We start from the raw sequence: 18503 nt of genomic DNA, 5'->3' as shown, positions 1-18503 counted from the left end.
AGGAAGGGGCAGTCTTACAGGAGTCAAAATGCCAGAAATCGCAGAAATCACGCGGATTGTGCAGTAAGTTCATCGTCTACGCCAAGTGATGATTCTCGGCAGGGTCTATAGCTCTAACATCTGGGTATGATAGCTATATCAATAAATACCTTGCCGGGAAGGGTATCAAAAATGTATGCCATTTTCATCCAACCGTATGAACCTCTAGCTGATATCTTACGTATAGGTCGTCGCCAAGGAAGATCCTATTGTGTTCAAGGATACTACTTCCTCCGCCTTCGTGAAGGCCATGTTGGGGAAGAGGGTGGTGGAGGCGAAGTATGTATTTTTCATCTTGTATAAAGATTCAAGACGACCCTTGCTGATAGATCATTAGGCAGCAGGGCAAATACTTTTGGTTAGGAGCTAATTCTCTTGGAAGGAAATCGCGAAACGAGATTTCATCTAATATGGCTGCATCGATAGGATTGAAATGGACTCTCCGCCGCATCCCGTGATGCAGTAAGTACCAACATACCTCGGCATGCAAAACAGTGGCTAAGTATCATGACAGCTTCGGAATGACCGGTTGGATCACGTTTAGTAAAGCCCCGGAAGCGCACTACCGCGCCGACATGGCCGAAGAAGACGACAATAAAGAAGAAATCGAATGGCCACCGAGGTTTATGAAATTCGTGTTCGAGATGGAAGATGAAGGAAACAATGTTGCGTTTACGGATGCAAGAAGATTAGGGAGGGTTAGACTTATCGATGTGCCGGCGGAGCAGATTAGAAAGGTCAGCCCGTTAAAGGAAAACGGACCCGATCCGGTGGTGGATGGGTTGGATGAGGGTTGGTTTAGAAGGGTGTTGGATACGAGGAAGAAGCCGATCAAGGTGAATATCACCATATATCAAGGTGAGCGTGAGGCTAATCCTGATATAGGCACTGCTCTTGGACCAAGGTTTCATAAGCGGGGTTGGAAACTGGGTCGGCGACGAGATTCTGTATCATGCACGGATACATCCCGAACAATACTCGAATACCTTGTCGGACGCACAGCAAAAACAGTTGTACGAATCGACGATGTATGTTTGCAAAACAGCGTGCGAGCTACTGGGGGATTCGTCAAAGTTCCCGGAGGACTGGCTGTTCAAGCATAGATGGGGAAAAGGGAAGAAAGGAAATGTGCTCCCCAATGGAGAGAAGATAGATTTCGTGAAGGTCGGCGGAAGGACCAGTGCTTACGTGAAGACCAGACAGAAGGCGACGGGTGGGACAGCGGTTAAGGGGAAAGCTGGGGGCAATGATGATGATAGCGGAGAGGAGAAGAAGACTGGGAAGAAGAGGAAAGCTATCAAAGAAGAAGATGATGAGGATGAACGGGATGAGACACCGGTTAAGAAAGGGAAGAGGGGCCGGAAACCTAAGATTGAGGATGGGGAAGCCAAGACACCTGCGAAAAGGGGTAGGAAGAAGGCTGTCAAGGTCGAGGGATCCGAAAGTGAACAAGAGGAAGAGGAGGAATCCGAAGTTGAAGTAAAGAAGAGTTCGAGGAAAGGCAAGGGTAAGGTTAAGGAAGAGATGGTGGTGAATGGCAAGGGTGGGGCGGATACCAGTACTGGTACTGGTACACCGTCCGGACGCCGTTCGTCGCGACCGAAGAAGTAGATCTTTCAGACCGAGCTGTACGGTTATCCCGTGTAATACCAGATCAATACTCACTACTACCGTAACGCTACTACCGCTACCATTGTCGATGGTTGAAAATATCACCACCGCCCATATTAATCACTATCGTGGGATATAGAATGGAAGGTTGCATTTTGAGAAGTGGCGTGTTGCGGTGTTTGGTGGGGCTCCGGTGGCAGACCGACGCACAAAACACCTGGAAATAATTCTGCAGGCCCGTCGTCTCCACGACCTCGACCTCGACTTCTCCACAATCCCGCTCTCCTCACCTGGGCCACTCCACTTCCTCGACACGCCACAGCTGTCCCTCATCGCAGTTGTTCCATTGCCGTCACCGCCCCTCCATCAAGATATCTCTCGCGACACCCTTCGAGCTATCTCCTCTACCTGTCTCGTCTTGCACTAGTGTCAGTAAGCTGCTGCTCGTCTGCATCTACATCCACGCGAAATACCCTTGACACAGCAATTTAATTTTGTTACTTAGAATGAGACAAACTGACTAACCAATGCATTCTGGCCTTTTGAGTAGTAGCTTAAACCGAAACCGCTTATATGTGCACGATATAATCCGTTCTCTCCCCACCGAACCGTCTTTTTTTTATTTTAACTCCACCGTTTCATCCTCCACTCGCACTCTCTTCGTGTCGTCGACGACCTTTTTTCGACCATGCCCAGTCAACAGCCGCTTGCCTCGAAAGAGGCCTCCCTTTTTCGTAACGTGCTTAAATTCTACGAGACGAAGCAGTACAAAAAGGGTCTTAAGGCTGCAGAGCAGGCACGGTCCTCCTACCCCCTACCGTCCGCACGGATTTGCCCAATTAACTATTTTTGATCAATATAGATCCTCAAGAAGAACCCCAAACATGGCGAAACCCTCGCCATGAAAGGCCTCCTCATAAACTGCCAAGGCAAAACCGAAGAAGCCTTCTCGATCGCCAAAGAAGCGTTAAAGCAGGATATGAAATCTCATGTCTGCTGGCACGTCTACGGTCTCCTCTACCGCAGCCAAAAGAACTTTGACGAAGCCATAAAGGCCTACAAGATGGCCCTTCGCTTCGAACCGGACTCCCAACAGATCCTGCGCGACCTTGCGCTCTTACAGATCCAGATGAGGGACTACAACGGCTATATCGAAAGTAGACGGTTGATGGTTATGAGCAAACCCCAGATACGACAGAATTGGACCGGTTTGGCGATCGCGTACCACCTTGCGGGAAATCTATCGGAAGCTGAGAATGTCCTCACTAAGTACGAGGAAACGCTGAAGCAGCCGCCGCCACGAACGGATCTGGAGAACTCGGAAGCGATATTGTATAAAAATTACATTATTGCGGAAACCGGAGATTACCAAAAGGCGTTGGATCATTTGGAGGCTATCGCAAGGACCGCCGTCGACAAAGTTGCGATTTTGGAGGCGAGGGCGGAGTATAACTTGAAGCTGGGAAACAATGAGGCGGCGGAGAAAGGATACCGGGTTTTGCTGGAGAGGAATCCCGAAAAGAGGCTTTACTACACGGGATTGGAGAAGAGTTTGGGAGTCGAAGGAGAGGAGAGGCTGAGGATATATGAGGAGTTGGCGGAACAATACCCGAGAGCGGATGCGCCGAAGCGGATACCGTTGGATTTCCAAGAAGGTGCGGAATGTTGGGAGGAGTTGGGTGGCGCGGAAGGTGTGCTAACTGTTTTATCGCAGGTGATGCTTTCAAGTCCGTGGCGCAGAAATATTTGGATTGGAGACTGAAGAGAGCGGCTCCGTCGACATTTACCAGCCTAAAGGCTTTGTATGGCGATGTTGCGAAACGAGAATGTTTGGAATCTCTCGTCGAGGAGTTCCTGGCAAAGACACGAGAGGAGAAGCCTGTCGAGAATGGCGAGAAGCTTACGAACGGTAGCTCGACCCCGAATAACAGCGTTTTGATCTACACCCTATATTACCTCTCACAACATCACGATCACTGGCGGATACGGAATACCGAAAAGGCGCTTTCGTATATCAACGAAGCATTGGAATTGGCACCGGACAACGCCGACCAAGGTGAATTAAGACTAGGCTTGGCACGTATCCTGAAGCACGCCGGCGATGTTAGAAAGGCAATGGAGGAGATGGATAACGCACGACAGAAGGATAAGAGCGATAGGTACTACAATACCAAGTGCTCGAAGTACATGCTTAGGAATGATTGTAACGAGGAGGCTATCAAGACGATGGGATTGTTCACAAGGGTAAGTGCCCATCGTGGATGGCAGAGGATGACCAAAAGGCTAACTCGGATTAGAACGACGTCAACGGACCACTTGGCGACCTTCTAGAAATGCAATGCGTCTGGTATATCACAGAAGATGGAGAATCTTATGTCCGTCAGGGCAAACTAGGGCTTGCGCTAAAACGGTTCCATGCGGTGTACAAGATATTCGAAGATTGGACCGACGACCAATTCGACTTCCACTCGTTCTCACTTAGGAAAGGCATGATCAGGGCTTATATCGAGATGGTCAGATGGGAGGACAGCCTATGGTCGCATCCGTTCTTCAGAAGGGCTGCAGTAAACGCTATTAGGCTTTACTTGCTGCTGAATGACAAGCCACATTTGGCACATGGTTCCTTGGCGAATGGAACCGGTGATGATGCGGTAGATTTCGAGAGCTTGAGCACTGCTGAGAGGAAGAAGGCGATGAAGAAGGCGAAGAGGGAGGCACAGAAACAGGAGAAGGCTGCTGCGGAGGCTGCCGCGAAGGCAAAGGATGAGAGGAAGGGCGGGGAGGAGAAGAAGCAGGACGATGACCCGCTAGGTGCCAAGTTGGCGCAGACGACAGAGCCGTTGGAGAAGGCGCTGGTGTGGCTGAAGCCGTTGTTGGAATTCTCGCCGACATTTTTGGAGGGCCAAACGGCCGGGTTCGATGTTTATATGAAGAGGAGTGAGTATAAATTCGTCGATTCGGATAGGGGTACTGGTGGCTAACGATTCGCTATAGGAAAGTATTTGCTTGCATTGAAGTGCTTGCTTGCGGCGCATAGCATCGCTCCTGAAGATCCAGTTGTGCATGAGCAGATCGTTAGATTCCAAAATTTCTGTAAGTTCGAACTCCCCAAGCTGCCACCTACGCCGGGGCTAACACGTGGACTGCACAGTGAACTCGAAACCAGAACTCTCTCCTACGGTTCAATCAATAATAGACGAAACCTTCACACTCGTTCCAAAGGAGAACACGCTAGCACAATTCAACGAAGCTTATCTATCATCGCATGCTGATAGCGCCCGAGCCTCTTTCTCAGTCGTGAAGGCTCGACAGGTCCTAGCGGCCTCCGAAGGATCGAAATCAGATAGCGAGGGGACAGACTCCGAGACTTTAATATTCGAGACTTTGAAGAAGGAGGGTGCGGCGCTAAAGGATGCAGTTGATGGTTTGGCCTTGGTCAAGGAGATGAAGGGTGATGTCGGACGATACACCGAGGAGGCGAGGCAGAGATGGCCGATGGCGAATGCGTTCGAGGTGAAGGCTTGAATGGGTAGCTGGAGGGATTTGCCGTAGGATTGGACTCTTACCGTTACGGTCCGTATGCGGTGGGATTTTTTGTGTCGATATTTCTAAGTATATACTTTTGATTTAGTATTTTCCTCTCCCTCTTTTCCCTTCCTAACCCCTGCGATATGTGCATTTGCGGGCGGCGATTGGCTTGCGAACTCGCATTTCCTTGACATGATTCTTTTACCATCTACTTTTACTTTCCTCGCCAAAAGTAACCGAACGTGGGCGAAAACAAAATTAGTCGCTACGGTTTGTTCTCTCTACGGTTTCCACAGCATCCAATGATAATAATCGTTCAATCCCATGGCCAGCTCCCCACGGAGGGTCGCAGCGATGGGAGTAGGTATTGATAAATTACAAACAGGAGAAGAAAAGGCGGAGACCGTTCGGGTCACTACGATCACTCAAAACAAAAGTAATCAATGTCGAAATGCAGCAGTGGCGATGTTCATTCTGTGCGCAAAAGGAAAACCTCGAAAGAAAAAGGCTTCACGTTGTAATCACACCACCCCTTCGGGGTGATATAAAATACCGCAATGGCCCGAAAAAGTCGGAAGCCTTTTGTTTTAAAAAGCACCTACATGATTAGCAGTCGGCATAACCCACGGATTCACGAACCCTCCACTCTCGATCATATACTCCTCTTTACTAAACAACCCCCCATCGCTACTGGCCCCCCCTGGATCGATTTCGTCGTAAAATTCCTCTCCGTCATCTTCCCAGCGAGGACCACGATTGCCCTGTCGGCCGGAAAGCGACATGGCATCATAGATCGGATTGTTGATCTCATGCGACGGGATGGCGCTGTACCGTTCCCAATCGGTTTCGTCGTCCGATGACGAGAGCATCTCACGCCAGTTCACGGAGTCTACACGATGGCCCGTGGGGATCAAGCGATCGTATGCGAACCGTTCGTCCTCATGGATCACACCCGTTTCGACGCCCACTTCGTCGCACAAAGCGGTCACCAACTGTGCGTCGCAACCTCTGAAGTGAACGCGAAGGGTAGCAGGTGGTACCAAAGTAACGGGGAGTTCTCCGAGGGTCGAGAGTTTTCGAAGGTCACGGTAGACTCTGGAAATATCGCTGATGGCGTTGTTGAACTCGACGTCCAGTTCGTCCATGAACCCGCCGCGAGAGTTGTCGAGACAGGTGTACCCGACGGGATCGGATTCCGACATGCAGGTGAATTTGGGGACGATGTGGAAATCGATGTAGGCTCCCGGGGCGAGACGGTCGGTGTTCAAAGCTGCCAAGTGCATTTTGATCTGTCCCCGGGCGTAGGTCGATGTGTTATTTCGACGTTTGGAGGAGTTGTAGGAGACATCGCTGCCGGAGAGGATGAAGGCTCGCATTGCGGCGGAGACCTGTTGGACCACTTGAGCCGGAGCGGTGGAATGGGAGAAGTATCTGGCGTTACCACCGAGGGAGTAGCCGTTCATGGAGCGGGGCAAGGCGCCGCATAGTTTCGGACGCAAGGTAGAAGCGAACGGGGTAGACTTGTTGATTTTGGAGACGGCGGTACGAACCGGCGTCTTCGGAGCAGGTCCACCGGTCGAATATCGATAAGTCGAGAAGTTCCTTGAGAAAGTTTGGAAACCGTTCGAGGAACGGGATTGCTGTTGTTGCTGTCGGATGCGAGCGGCGGGTTGCTGGAGCCGTTGGGTGTTCCGGGCGAGGGCCGGTTCGATGGAGGCTAGATCGTGCCCGGCCTGCGGGAGCCTATCTCGAACGACGGCGATACCCTTCTTCACCACGGCTCGCAGCGCCCTTATGGCCGTCGGGATGACCAAATTGGCTGCCATGCCGGAGTGATGGTGCGGAGAACGTCTCCAGACAGATTTGGGGGAACCTGTCGAGGAGTCAGATCGGGATTTATACCAGGTGTATGTAGAAGAAAGAAAGAAAAAGAAGGAGAGGAGAGGAGAGAAGAGAAAAAGAGGAGAGGAGAGGAGAGAAGAGAAAAAGAGGAGAAGAGAAGGGGGGTCGGAACTTACAGGGAGATAAGCTTAAGACATTACTAACGAGGCACTAGATCCAACCAACCAGAAGCAGCGTGGAGAACGAGATGACGAGGCTTCGAGCCTGCCAAAACCGCATCTGAGGCTGAGCACAACACACGGGAACAACAAAAACAACGCACTGACGTTGGAACTTCCGGATCAGGTATGTTTGTTCTGTTTGGCCGATTAGGAAGTGTTTGTCCTGTCGCGATTTTGATGGGCCTTCGCACTATAAAATTTCTGTACTCTTCTTTTTTTCCTTCCTTCTCTCATCTTCACTATCATCAGCACTCTCTCGTCATGTCGTAAGGTATGTCCCAACAACCATTCGAATTCAATTGCTCCCTACGAGTTTATTGTATGATGATAAATCTTTTCAATTGAACAATCCAACTCCTATTCTTCTTTGAGGACTTGAAAAGAAATGCTCTAGAATTACCCTGACATTACAATCTTCGTATCTCACTCTCATCGGCTGCACATCACGATTGATTGCGATCATAAGCTAATATTTGACTCAAGATCTAGATAGTACTTTATAATTTTTCATATCTGTTACAATATTTAGACTTTCGTAAGGCAAGTCGCGCTACAGTCCCTTCCCGTGCCATTGTATTACCCGAAATCAAATGATGACAAAGGACACGACAATGTACTTGTACATTTTAAATCCTTCGGAAACACTCATGTCGATTCCATGTTTATACTCAAGTTTCAGCCTTGTCTGATATCATATTATACCCTCCTATCGATGACCGTTCGGGGTTTTATAACAAGAATTTTCCTTTTGGCTAACCGTCAGCGGTGCAGGTAAATAAATACCGTTCCGGTCCTTCTTTATACTATCCAATATATATTCGGTCACATGAGGAAAATTTGAACGAACGGGCGGACAGTATGCCACCACCCCCTCTTTAATCAGAGGAGACGCCCGTCCACCCTAGTACAAACCGGATGGGCTGGGTAGGGAGGCAGTTGGTGAGATCTCGTCAGCTGATCGGATACCGAATTACTGCTTCTGAATATCTTAAGGCATCAGTTGTGAGATGTGATGCTGACGGTCGGAGTGGTAGTATTTTAATGTAGCGTTTTATATCGCGATCTTTCTGGTATGTATATTCTGTCTCACTTTGTCCTTTTTCTCCCTTTTACATTTGCACACGCACACGCTGGAAGCCATGGGCTTCATGTTGAAATGATGATATTTTTGCTATTCACACTGTTTGATGGCCTCCACGGGTCGATGAAACGGTAAACAAAAATCTGATTTAATGAGGTAAGCTCTTCCGTTCGTTCTTTGTAGTCAATTGGGCTCTTCGCTAACGTGTTTTTCCAGCCTGATCAACATACACCTCGTATTATTTCTTCATCACACCGAATTCTCAGTTGATCCGTAAAGGAAAACTGCTAACCGGTGTGGGACTCAAAGATAGCTGTGATACCAATTACACTTTTTAGAAATTTACAAGGTATGCTAATAAAATCATCCATCTTTCCTCTGTTTATATCTGCTTTGGAATACTATGATGAGTTTGTACTGCGTTCTTACTGCAAAGGGTTAACACCCATTGAAGAGAACCGATTCACTTTAATTCACCTTGGAGAACTGATATGTATTCCCTTTGTATCCTTCGATTTCACAACCTATGCTGTTGATTCTTCCGCAATTCGTTCGACTGTTTGAAGAACCCAGCTAACTTGAAGGTTCAGATATAGATACAACCTTCACCGCCAATGATATAAGCAAGAGTTCGGTTGCTAGGAAGGGAGGACTTGGATCGGCAGAAGCAGGCGTATCCTTATGAAACGACCTTTCCATAGAACAAAAGAAAGAAAAAAATGTATAGAATTTGTCAAAGCAAAAGCCGTTTTCAACGCCGTTTCCGCTCAATAAGAGGAACATGTAACCCAAAAATAACGTGGCTGCGCATACCTGCCTCCCCCCCAAAAAGTTTATATGATCCACGCGACCCGTAATAAACCGTCCTTTACCTCAAGCTCATGTCCTTCTCGTTGAAAATCGAGGCGTACATATCTATCCGATCCCCAGTGTTAGTAAAAATAACGCAATGCGGAAAAGAATGGAATATGGAATATGAAAAACATACGCGTGCTGAACCCCCTATCCAGCAACCTCTCTTCGACGTTATGAACCTCCTCCGTCCCCCTCTTGGTCAACCACATTGGCACCCCAGCCTCGGTAGACTGCATGATACTAACACCATTCCCGCCTTGCGAACCCGACAGAGTCATCTGACTCTGTCGTCGTCTCCCACCAGTCGCAACACTACTCCCGCTAGCACTACCGCCGGCGTTACCGACAGCAACGGTAGCAGGACCGGCAGCAGCGGAAGAAGAACCACCCGTCATCTCTCTATTCTCCAGATCGTGGAATGTGGCTGATGCAGTGGATGCGGATGTTTGTAAAGTGGCTGTCGAGGCGGATGTAGGCGCCGGAAAGGAGGTGGGAGCGATACGGGACGCGTACGGAGTGTTATCTTGGGATTGGGGAGGGGTTTTGAGGTCCAAGTGGGCTGGAAGGTGGGGGGCTGCGGTGGCGTTGACGGGGGTCGCCGGGGAGGAGGGGGAGGAGATCATGTCCTCGTCGTCTGGAAAGGAATGTTATTTAAACTACGCACCGCCAACTTTTTTTTGATATGGATGAGAACTACCTGAGAGATTCCGTGACATTATAGCGATGATATAAATACTAGTTTTAGTGACAACGATGGTGGCGAAGCTGAAGTTGAAGGATCGTGTTTTTCGTGAAAAAGAGTCAGCCGGCGAGCGAAGCTTGGGAGAGCTCGAAATGCAGTTGCTCTTTTGGCACGCCTTTCGACCAAGCTTGGCTGACTTCCAAAACACCATCCGACCCCCACCGAAGGACATCACCGTCTGTCAATGATGGCGACTTCACCGCCGTACCAAAATACCCCGCCGGTGCCTCCGTACTACGATTCATCATCAAGCATTCCACCTCCACCGCCTCCGAAACCGAACTCGAACAATGCATCCCGTTCGGGAACTCCCTATAACCCTTCGCAATTCGCCCCGCCGGTATCACCGCAACAGCAGTTGCAACAACAGCAGCAACAGCAGATAGGACAGGGGCCTGCGGGTGCTCCGGCAGAGTTGTTCATTCCTGCTGTTTTACAAGATAAATCGTACGTTTCTTTCAACTTTTCCAATACATCATCTGCTGCTAATGTTGGTATTATATTATAGCCGTGACGACCTCCTCCACCTCCTCCACTCCCAACACCTCCTCGACGCCCTCTACCTCGCCCATCACCCTTCTTCCTCGCAAAACCTAACCTCCTTGACAACATCCCTCTCCTCCAACGCCGCCTACGCAAAGCGTCTACAGTCTCTAAACGCAGCAGTAGACCACCAAAGAGCCACGACATCCTCATCATTACTAAAAACGAGACAACTGGAGCGTTCCTGGAGAGAAAAGGAAAACGAAATGGATGTAGCTTTGAACAGGTTTTCGGCGAGGGCATTACATGCTAGGCTTGGTCAGGCGGTTGGAGAGGCCGATGCGGTCAGTAGAGCTCTCGAGGAGAGTTTTTTGGAGGATGACGGGTTGGGGGATGCGGATGGGGAGTATAATGGTGGTGCTGCGGGCGGTGGGGGTGGGGTTAAGGCTAGCAAGGATGTGGATAACTTTGTGAAGAGTTATAGGGGGGTTAGGGCGTTGTACCATTTGAGGAAGGAGAGGAAGGAAAGGTGGGATGAGAATAGGGTCGGTGGGTGGAGGTGACATTCGGCATTGGAATATTCTTCACGTTTCCCCCGGTTTTTCTGCAAGGCGCTAGGGTGTAGTCTTTTTGTTTGTAAATGTTGCAGCTTGGCCCGCCTTTTGGTTGATTTTTATAATGATAGATGGATCATAGCAATGCTTTTCGAGCAAGGGATATATTAATATGCTGGATGATCTACACCTGGCGGTTGAAGCAGTTTATACGAATCTATCTAAGCTATCGGTCAAGGCAGACAGCCTGCCGGATAGTTATGCAGTTATGCATGGGTCCAGCAAGCCTAAAATCAAACGCTAAACTAGGACTGTCTTGAAGTAATGTAATCAAGTCGGATAGGAAAGACCAAAATACCACCTTCCCGGATAAACCCCATATGAACCCTCTATCATCAGTTATCTCCCGTATCAAGCTTTGCGGCATTCTTCGCAAGTTTATCTGCAATCTTGTTACACTCTCGAGGGACCCACCAGAAACAAATGATTATATCCCATTTCTGTTCAACTTCGCAAATATCCCGCTCCAGCGCTAAGAACAAGCCGAGGTTGGCGGGCTCGTGGCCCTTTGCGTTCCTAAATCCATTCGTTTTCCACAATGGGAGCCAGTCCGTCATCCCCTTGACGACATATTCTGAATCCATCGCAATGATAAAATAGGTTGGATCTTTGGAATCTAGGTTGGTCCTATGGTGCTTTCGTTTTCGGTAGTTTGGTTCGCGATCGCGATCGCTGCCGTCTCCGTATTTTTCCCGAAGCCGATCGATCATAACAACAGCTTCGATCGCTGCTCTCAATTCCGCGATTTGGCTCGTTCGCTTCGAACCCCTTCCATCCAGGACTAAATCTGAGAAAGGCTTTGAAACATGAAGGTCATCGATTTCTTTTGTCCCAGCTACTCCAACGCCTGCACGGGGTTCCCCAAGACTATTGTTCGAACAGGCGCCATCTGCAAAGAAAACCCTGTACCGATGGCAGGGCCCGTCCCGATGAGGGCAGCACATTGCAGTAAACTAGTCGCACCAATGGCATACCATGATCTGATCCTCGAAGTCGAGGCAGGTAATTGAAGGACAGTTGACAAAACGTCGATTTTCGGTAGATGCTCCCGGCATTTTTATTTTTAATTTTTAATTTTTTTTAATTTTTTTTAATTTTTTTTTAATTTTTTTTTTTTAACCGTGAAGTCACCGACCAAAGCAATTGCTATCATAGGGTATTAGATACTTAGAAACCTTACAAGTTTTGCTGGCGGGGTTTATGTGCAACTTACTGGTAAATAGGTACGTTGTCTTTATATATATTTATCAACTGTGGATGATGAGGTGGAGGAAAGAAATATTAATTCTCCGTCGATGTTATTGGCAAAACATCGCCCTGACACAGCTTAATTACCTAAGTAGGTAAGTGCCCCATAGTAGAAGGAGTTACGAGCGAATGGTATCCGTCTCGCGTGCGAACCTTATTACCACCACTATTGTGGTGGATATAGATGGTTCAGCGAATGGAAGGTGGAAGCATAGGTGGAAGAATAGGCTGGAGTATGGTTACACGTGATTTGTTGCACTTTTGTTCTCAACACTTCTTGGCGTTCTGGTTTCTATAAATCGTTCTCACCGCAGTCATTCTTTTAGAGGTCTCTTTTGTCAAGAAGCAAGGAGTCTGACACTTAAGATGGGGTCTCAATGGTATGTTAATTACGTATCACACGGAACTTCGAAAGAGCCCAGAAGTGCCCACCTATTTCCTATACGGGATCATATCCGAAGAATTCCTAGAGTTAGCAATTCCTTTTGCAACGCTCTAGGACCGGTCTCCGACATTGTGTTTAGTACGAAGTGCGGTCCATAATATAAGGCTGTGAGCAAACATTGAGAACGGAGCTAGTATATTAAATTGTCTTTGTAAACCATCGCATCAGTAGGTGCCATGTAGAATTTCTTCTGTATCCTCGACCTTTTGCGAATATATGTGACAAATTAACGATAATGCTCAATAGTTTGTATTCTACGATCTTTGGTTAATTGATTCTTTCGCTGCAAAATGCTTCCTTGAACGCCGCACCATTCCGTATCATGAGTCGCTATTACTTTTTCAAAATTTTCATCAATACTTGATCTTTTTTAAACAACCTGTCCACCCAAAACTTGCCCGAAGATATAAGGATTGGATGCCGGACTGGTATCTCTATCAAAGCACGCAAATGCAATCTCCTTCCACCAACCACCCTGGAACTCAGATTCCTGAAGCACGGACAAAAATATCTCCGCCACCTTTTGCTTAGGATTCAAGAAAGCTCCACACCCGAGAGCACCGAGTACCAACCTGCGATGTCCATTCAACGCGGCAATTCGTAACAGTTGGCGGATTTTCAGATACATCAGATCTCTGGCGTAAGGGTCGGCATAATCCTCTTTACCATCGGCGCCAGTTGTGATTTTTGGGCCTCGAATTGCAGCGATGCTGATAACCGCGAGTTCTGAGAGCGGAGGGCCCGGTAGGGGTAGGTTATTTGCATCTTTTAGAGGTGTTGCCGAGTCGAGGATTGCTTGAGCTCTCTCTAGTGCTGTGTACGACCCCCCATCCTTCGGTTTGGCTGGATCGCCGGGGCTGTATTTCTTATATATTGCGACATATGGGGAGTACACTCCTTCCGTGTCCGTCCAAGGGTAGAATGCTGGGTCGAGGGTGGCCCAGAGGGTCGATCTATCAAGTAACTAGGTTAGTCGCGGCTGCATTGAGAAACAAATACCGACCGGATTCCGTTCTCACCGGTGCATAAGAGTCTCCTCTTGTGCGACAGATCCGTGGGTAAATCCGCCGCCTTTGTTATACGCGTTGGCCATATTGAGACATACCACCCCGTTGTCAACGGGGTGTATATCCGGCTCGTTATTGCCCTGATTTCTGGCAATTGCCATTTGACTCTGTTCGAAGTTGTGGCGTTTGATCATTTCCTCCGCGCAGGCGAATGTGTCTTGATTTACTACCTTGATCCTACATCCGATCTGGCCGGCTTGTGGGTCTTCCGGGGGGAGTCTGTAACCTGGACAGTAGTTTCGTCCGAGAGGCTTTATGCCAAGTGCATCGTACAGATATCCCATGGTCTTTTTGCCAAATAGGGCTTGTGAAACTATTGGGCATTCAGTCGGGATCAATTTCGCATGGACGATATTCAGTGCATTGAGCGCACCTACCGAATGTTAGTCTTTGAAGCTTTATTCGGTTATCTGGGGTATGGGGATTTTGACATACTGATTTTCCCTCGACCGGAACGTAACATGGTTGAAGTGCCTTGAGGAAGGGGAATGTCTTCTCCCATCTCCACGTCCATCGCATCAGACATTTCTTCTTCTTCTTCCTCCTCTTCATTGCCGTCTAAACGATGACCTTTGCCACGATTATCCCTTTCCCTTTCTCGACCTCCATTGTCACCTCTGGGTCTGTAACCTCCGCCTCTACCCCTTGGTGTCCTTCCGTGTCTAGATCCGGATCCGGGGCTATTTGAGTAACGTGAGGACGAGCCGTCTCTGTTGTCTCTGTTTCGAATAACTCCTCTACCGCGAGATTCTGATCCCTGTTGTCGCCCATCGCCACTGCTTCCTCTGCCTCTGCCTCCTGGACTGCCACCACCTCGTCCTCGTCGGAACATATCAATCAAACTGAGTTGGGTGTACCCACTTTGTTGGGGCCTCCTGTCTGCCATCCTCTGATACCCGAGAGATGTAACTTTTTTTTTTTGGTATTGTCCGTGTTTGGGAAAGTGATATGCTGTTTCTTGAGCGAATGAGAGGAAACGAAATAATTACAGAGGTAGGTTGTGGAGTAGGTTAAGTGGTAGTCGCTGGGCGGGAAGGAGAGGATGAATAATAAAAGAAGCGCAAGTGCAAGGCAGACTCATGGCTGCGTGCACACAAAGAAGGAATATGCGCTACCGAATACAAGTTATCATGACGATAATGTAGGGCGAGCGACGCGGGTTGTTGAAAGGGAAAGGTCGATGCCTCCTTCGCTTTGTTCCGCGATGAGACTCTGTTCGAGCGCGAGGTCGTTTGATTGTGGTCAAAGAAGCTCGAAGCTTGGGTTCTCGCCGATAGTTTGCGGCGCGAGCTGGGTAAGTTTCGGGGACAGGGGGATCCCGGTAGACGCTATTGCCTAATTCGTAAATACCACGTTGCGCAACACTAATTTATTTACACTGCTTGTTGGTTGACCCTGATCGATGATGTACAGAACTATAGTTAAGAATCAAAAATTAATCTGCGAATATATTACAAAGTCTTCCTGTAGTATTTATCCTAACCCGAAACTTCGTCCTCCGAAGTAGACTCGCTCCCCTACAAACTAATAGGCCACTCTTTTAAAACATTGCTGGAGTCGAGGTTAATGTTTTCGTAATCCTCCCAGACGACTTCTCCCCCCAACTCTTTTATCGCATCTTCCCTCGCCTTCTGTAGGTTTCCCTTTTTCCAAAAGACCAAGAGCCGTTTCATAATTGGTAAAAGCCTGGAATGTCCCCTACAGGCTAGCTTGGATTTCTGGGGCGAGAGTATATCTACAAACTCTCCTAATGAGCTGTTTTTCGGGTCACACAGGTGGCAATAACTGATATCCGCTACACGTGCCCCGTGATCTAGGAGACATGAAACCCTATCTCCATATAATAAAGGAAGCTGAAATCCAATGACGTATTGTGGAATGGAATGGACATCCACGCAATGCCTTGCGGAAAGTGCATAGGTTAACGGGGTCACACAATTTTCCAAAGCGGCGTTGACATCGGCTCCGTAGTTTAGCAGAAGGTCCATGATCTGAATATCTGCGAGAGGGTCGGCTGCGGCTTGATGAAGTAGTGTTGGTGACCCTTCAAGGTGGTAGCCGGCATTGGGCTTATACTTTTCAAGCAGCAGTTGGATCATTTCAATATTTTTGTGTCATATTACGGCTTCAAGAGGACATGCCACCCCTGGCGTTAAAAAGTTCGCCAGTGGTCGCCGAAGTGCAGGAAAGAACATCGATTTCAGCAACCCCTGAACTCTCCTGTACTTTTCCAATAAACGCTCGAAGTGAAGCGCTACCGCGGTGAGAAGGCCCAAAGGAGCCATCGCTCAAGAACTGTCGCGTCACTTGCTCGCCGAAACGTGCGATCAAAGGCGCCTAACAAGGTCAGGATTCGAACTCGGCGCTTAAACTAGAGAGGAACAAAACTGCACTTATTAGGTCGGTCGCGAAATTGTCTGCGAAGTCATCCCATTCTACCGCGAGGGTATTTGAGATGCATAGGGAAAACAGTAATAATGTGCTAACTTTTCGAGTTTTCTAGATTAACCTCTCGATATTGATAAGCTTTAAAAAATTCAAAAACAATGCTGCGTGTCGAAATTATACTGGATTCACTCGGTTTTGAAAAGTTAGCGAGCACGAGGCTGAATGCTGTTATATACTTATACCAACCTCAATTGATCGAGCCTATATCATACAATCCTTTCGTAAATATTTTGAATCATGTAATCGGAAATTCCAAGCAAGGTAGCAGGCGGGGCTTTATATGATAACCCCGGAAATTAAGTATGATCCATTGCGCAGGATTGAATCCTCTATGCATGCAGGACTCAGCTGCTTCGCAGACACACTGAGTACTGCTTGTGGACTTCGAGGCCACACATTGGCTAGGAGGGAGTTTTGGTGACACAAGATTGCCCGCCAACAAGCACTGTTTGTTGCCCTAGTTGTTGGTCGTTATGAATTACCTGAAACGGACAGCTGGGGCCAATCGGCCAATCGGAGCCCTCATCGGCTGCCAAGACCATACGTACGCCAAGATCACGTTAGCCAAGACCAAAGTTAACCTGAACTTTCTACAACAGCCAACGCAAAGATTTAGCTGCCCCGCCAGCCAGCACATCCCACCGGCTGCAGGGTTCTCCAAAATTACCCCTCCATCATATCCCTTCCCATCTGCAGGGACCACATCTTCTGGGAACATAAGATGATCCAAATAACCGCATCAAGTACCTTGCGTCCCCTATAACTCGATACCATTCTTCTCAATAACCCACACTCATAATGCCAGGCTTCATCCTATTCCGTGAGCCGTATGGCCCACACCCGCTGCAGACGATGGACATCCATCTCCCATCGTACACACTGCGCTCCCTAGACGACAAGAAGTGGATTATGTTAGACCCTTTCCCTTCTCATTCGTCGCCATTCTGGCCATAACATATCGCTTCTCATTGCCAACTGACTAAACCCGAAACAAAAGCTTCATCCACGGCGGCGCTTGGCGTGACCCTTCGAACTCAAAGGCGGATGCGACTCGTCTTTTACATGCTCTGATTCATACACCACATAATACTACACTCTGTGGGGCTACACTGAACTATCGACTTTCCCCGTCTGACCGAGAGCCTGGGAATAATGCTCACCACCCAGATCATATTGCCGACGTCCTCACGGGAATTACATTCCTTCAGCAGAAATACCAGTTTGGAAGGAATTATATCTTGGTTGGGCATTCTGCCGGTGCAACATTGGCTTTACAATCTCTGCGGTCGATATACAACGGCAGGAATCTCGATTCTATCATCCCATCCGCTGTACCGTTTCTTCCAGGCGGACTTCCCAGAGCCGTTGTTTGTACGGAGGGCATGTATAACTTGCCCGATTTGATTGACGAGTATCCGCACTATACTTCCTTCGTCCAGAATGCATTCGGGCCGCCGTCTCAAGTATGGTTTGATGCCAGCCCTGCTTGTTTGCCGGGGTGGAAGAGCGAGTACGATGGCAGGATCGTAATTCTGCAAAGCACCGAAGATGAACTGCTGTCCCTGAGGCAGGCGACGGGGTTTGTTAAGGCTTTAGAAGCGGAGGGAGTTAATGTCGATGTTGAGATCGTTGGAGGGAAACATGACGACGTTTTCAAAGGAGAGGAGCTGGTCGTGGTTGTTCGGAAAGTGCTCGGAGAAATGAATGTTAGTTTTCCCGGTCCATACTCTTCTTTCAACTGGCCGTATTGGTTTCGGTACCAGAGTTGCCCCTTACCCATTTGATCTGGCTCGAGATTCCCTTTGACGCCGTGCTAATTTGAATTGAATCGTACAGATGGATATGAAGGAACTAGCCGCTGCATTGGGTTTCTGAGAGCTGGTATCTCTACATTGGCATCATTAGTATCAGCACTTTAGCATGTTTTGTTTCTTGTAGATTCTGAAGCTTTAGCCCTTGGTGGATTTAATGTGAATAGCAGTCTCGGAGCATATGAATAGTATCTTTATCATTGCTTGGATTGTGTAGTGCTGTATTGCCTGCCTTTATACTCCCCCTTCTTCTGTCTGTCAACTACGCGGCTACCTCTCCGTGCAACCTCCATCACCCGCGTTTCAACCTCCCCGTCACGTCTACCGTTACATTTACCATCACGTCTACCTCTGCGACACGCCAAGGTGGCTTCGAATGACAATACTACTTCTCCAGCTGGAGACAGCACTATCACTTCTCTAAGGCGCGAAAGGCTTCCTCAATCCCCAGATCTCGAGCCTATCCGA

The 18503-nt window shown here is 48.4% G+C and overlaps 8 protein-coding genes across 8 annotated transcripts; 4 read left to right on the top strand and 4 right to left on the bottom strand.

Annotated features, from left to right (window-relative positions):
- Positions 1-28: 28 nt before the first annotated feature.
- Positions 29-1650, top strand: DFL_006090 (uncharacterized protein; the record flags this gene model as incomplete). Its single annotated transcript, XM_067635454.1, has 7 exons — positions 29-63; positions 134-173; positions 227-318; positions 377-397; positions 466-501; positions 554-875; positions 925-1650. 7 exons carry the CDS (start codon positions 29-31, stop codon positions 1648-1650), a joined length of 1272 nt encoding a protein of 423 aa, XP_067489882.1.
- Positions 1651-2338: 688 nt separating this feature from the next.
- DFL_006089 (uncharacterized protein) lies at positions 2339-5175 on the top strand (the record flags this gene model as incomplete). Its single annotated transcript, XM_067635451.1, has 6 exons — positions 2339-2446; positions 2513-3305; positions 3365-3894; positions 3948-4587; positions 4645-4743; positions 4802-5175. The coding sequence occupies 6 exons, from the start codon at positions 2339-2341 to the stop codon at positions 5173-5175; spliced, it is 2544 nt and encodes an 847-aa protein (XP_067489881.1).
- Positions 5176-5765: 590 nt separating this feature from the next.
- On the bottom strand, positions 5766-7004 carry DFL_006088 (uncharacterized protein; the record flags this gene model as incomplete). The annotated part of the gene is made up of 1 exon (XM_067635450.1): positions 5766-7004. One exon carries the CDS (start codon positions 7002-7004, stop codon positions 5766-5768), a length of 1239 nt encoding a protein of 412 aa, XP_067489880.1.
- A 2186-nt stretch (positions 7005-9190) lies between these two features.
- Positions 9191-9893, bottom strand: DFL_006087 (uncharacterized protein; the record flags this gene model as incomplete). The annotated part of the gene is made up of 3 exons (XM_067635449.1): positions 9191-9237; positions 9311-9811; positions 9875-9893. 3 exons carry the CDS (start codon positions 9891-9893, stop codon positions 9191-9193), a joined length of 567 nt encoding a protein of 188 aa, XP_067489879.1.
- Positions 9894-10103: 210 nt separating this feature from the next.
- On the top strand, positions 10104-10965 carry DFL_006086 (uncharacterized protein; the record flags this gene model as incomplete). The annotated part of the gene is made up of 2 exons (XM_067635448.1): positions 10104-10366; positions 10428-10965. 2 exons carry the CDS (start codon positions 10104-10106, stop codon positions 10963-10965), a joined length of 801 nt encoding a protein of 266 aa, XP_067489878.1.
- A 386-nt stretch (positions 10966-11351) lies between these two features.
- DFL_006085 (uncharacterized protein) lies at positions 11352-12582 on the bottom strand (the record flags this gene model as incomplete). The annotated part of the gene is made up of 4 exons (XM_067635447.1): positions 11352-11863; positions 12148-12162; positions 12230-12248; positions 12574-12582. The coding sequence occupies 4 exons, from the start codon at positions 12580-12582 to the stop codon at positions 11352-11354; spliced, it is 555 nt and encodes a 184-aa protein (XP_067489877.1).
- Positions 12583-13079: 497 nt separating this feature from the next.
- DFL_006084 (uncharacterized protein) lies at positions 13080-14662 on the bottom strand (the record flags this gene model as incomplete). Its single annotated transcript, XM_067635446.1, has 3 exons — positions 13080-13662; positions 13729-14149; positions 14212-14662. 3 exons carry the CDS (start codon positions 14660-14662, stop codon positions 13080-13082), a joined length of 1455 nt encoding a protein of 484 aa, XP_067489876.1.
- Positions 14663-16945: 2283 nt separating this feature from the next.
- Positions 16946-18099, top strand: DFL_006083 (uncharacterized protein; the record flags this gene model as incomplete). Its single annotated transcript, XM_067635445.1, has 4 exons — positions 16946-16967; positions 17030-17135; positions 17222-17930; positions 18061-18099. 4 exons carry the CDS (start codon positions 16946-16948, stop codon positions 18097-18099), a joined length of 876 nt encoding a protein of 291 aa, XP_067489875.1.
- Positions 18100-18503: the final 404 nt, after the last annotated feature.

Source organism: Arthrobotrys flagrans (assembly GCF_004000055.1).
Source record: "Arthrobotrys flagrans strain CBS H-5679 chromosome Unknown unitig_9, whole genome shotgun sequence".
In the NCBI taxonomy this organism is placed as follows: domain Eukaryota; kingdom Fungi; phylum Ascomycota; class Orbiliomycetes; order Orbiliales; family Orbiliaceae; genus Arthrobotrys; species Arthrobotrys flagrans.
The sequence above is the reverse complement of the archived record's forward strand: the minus strand, read 5'-3'. Positions and strand labels throughout refer to the sequence as shown.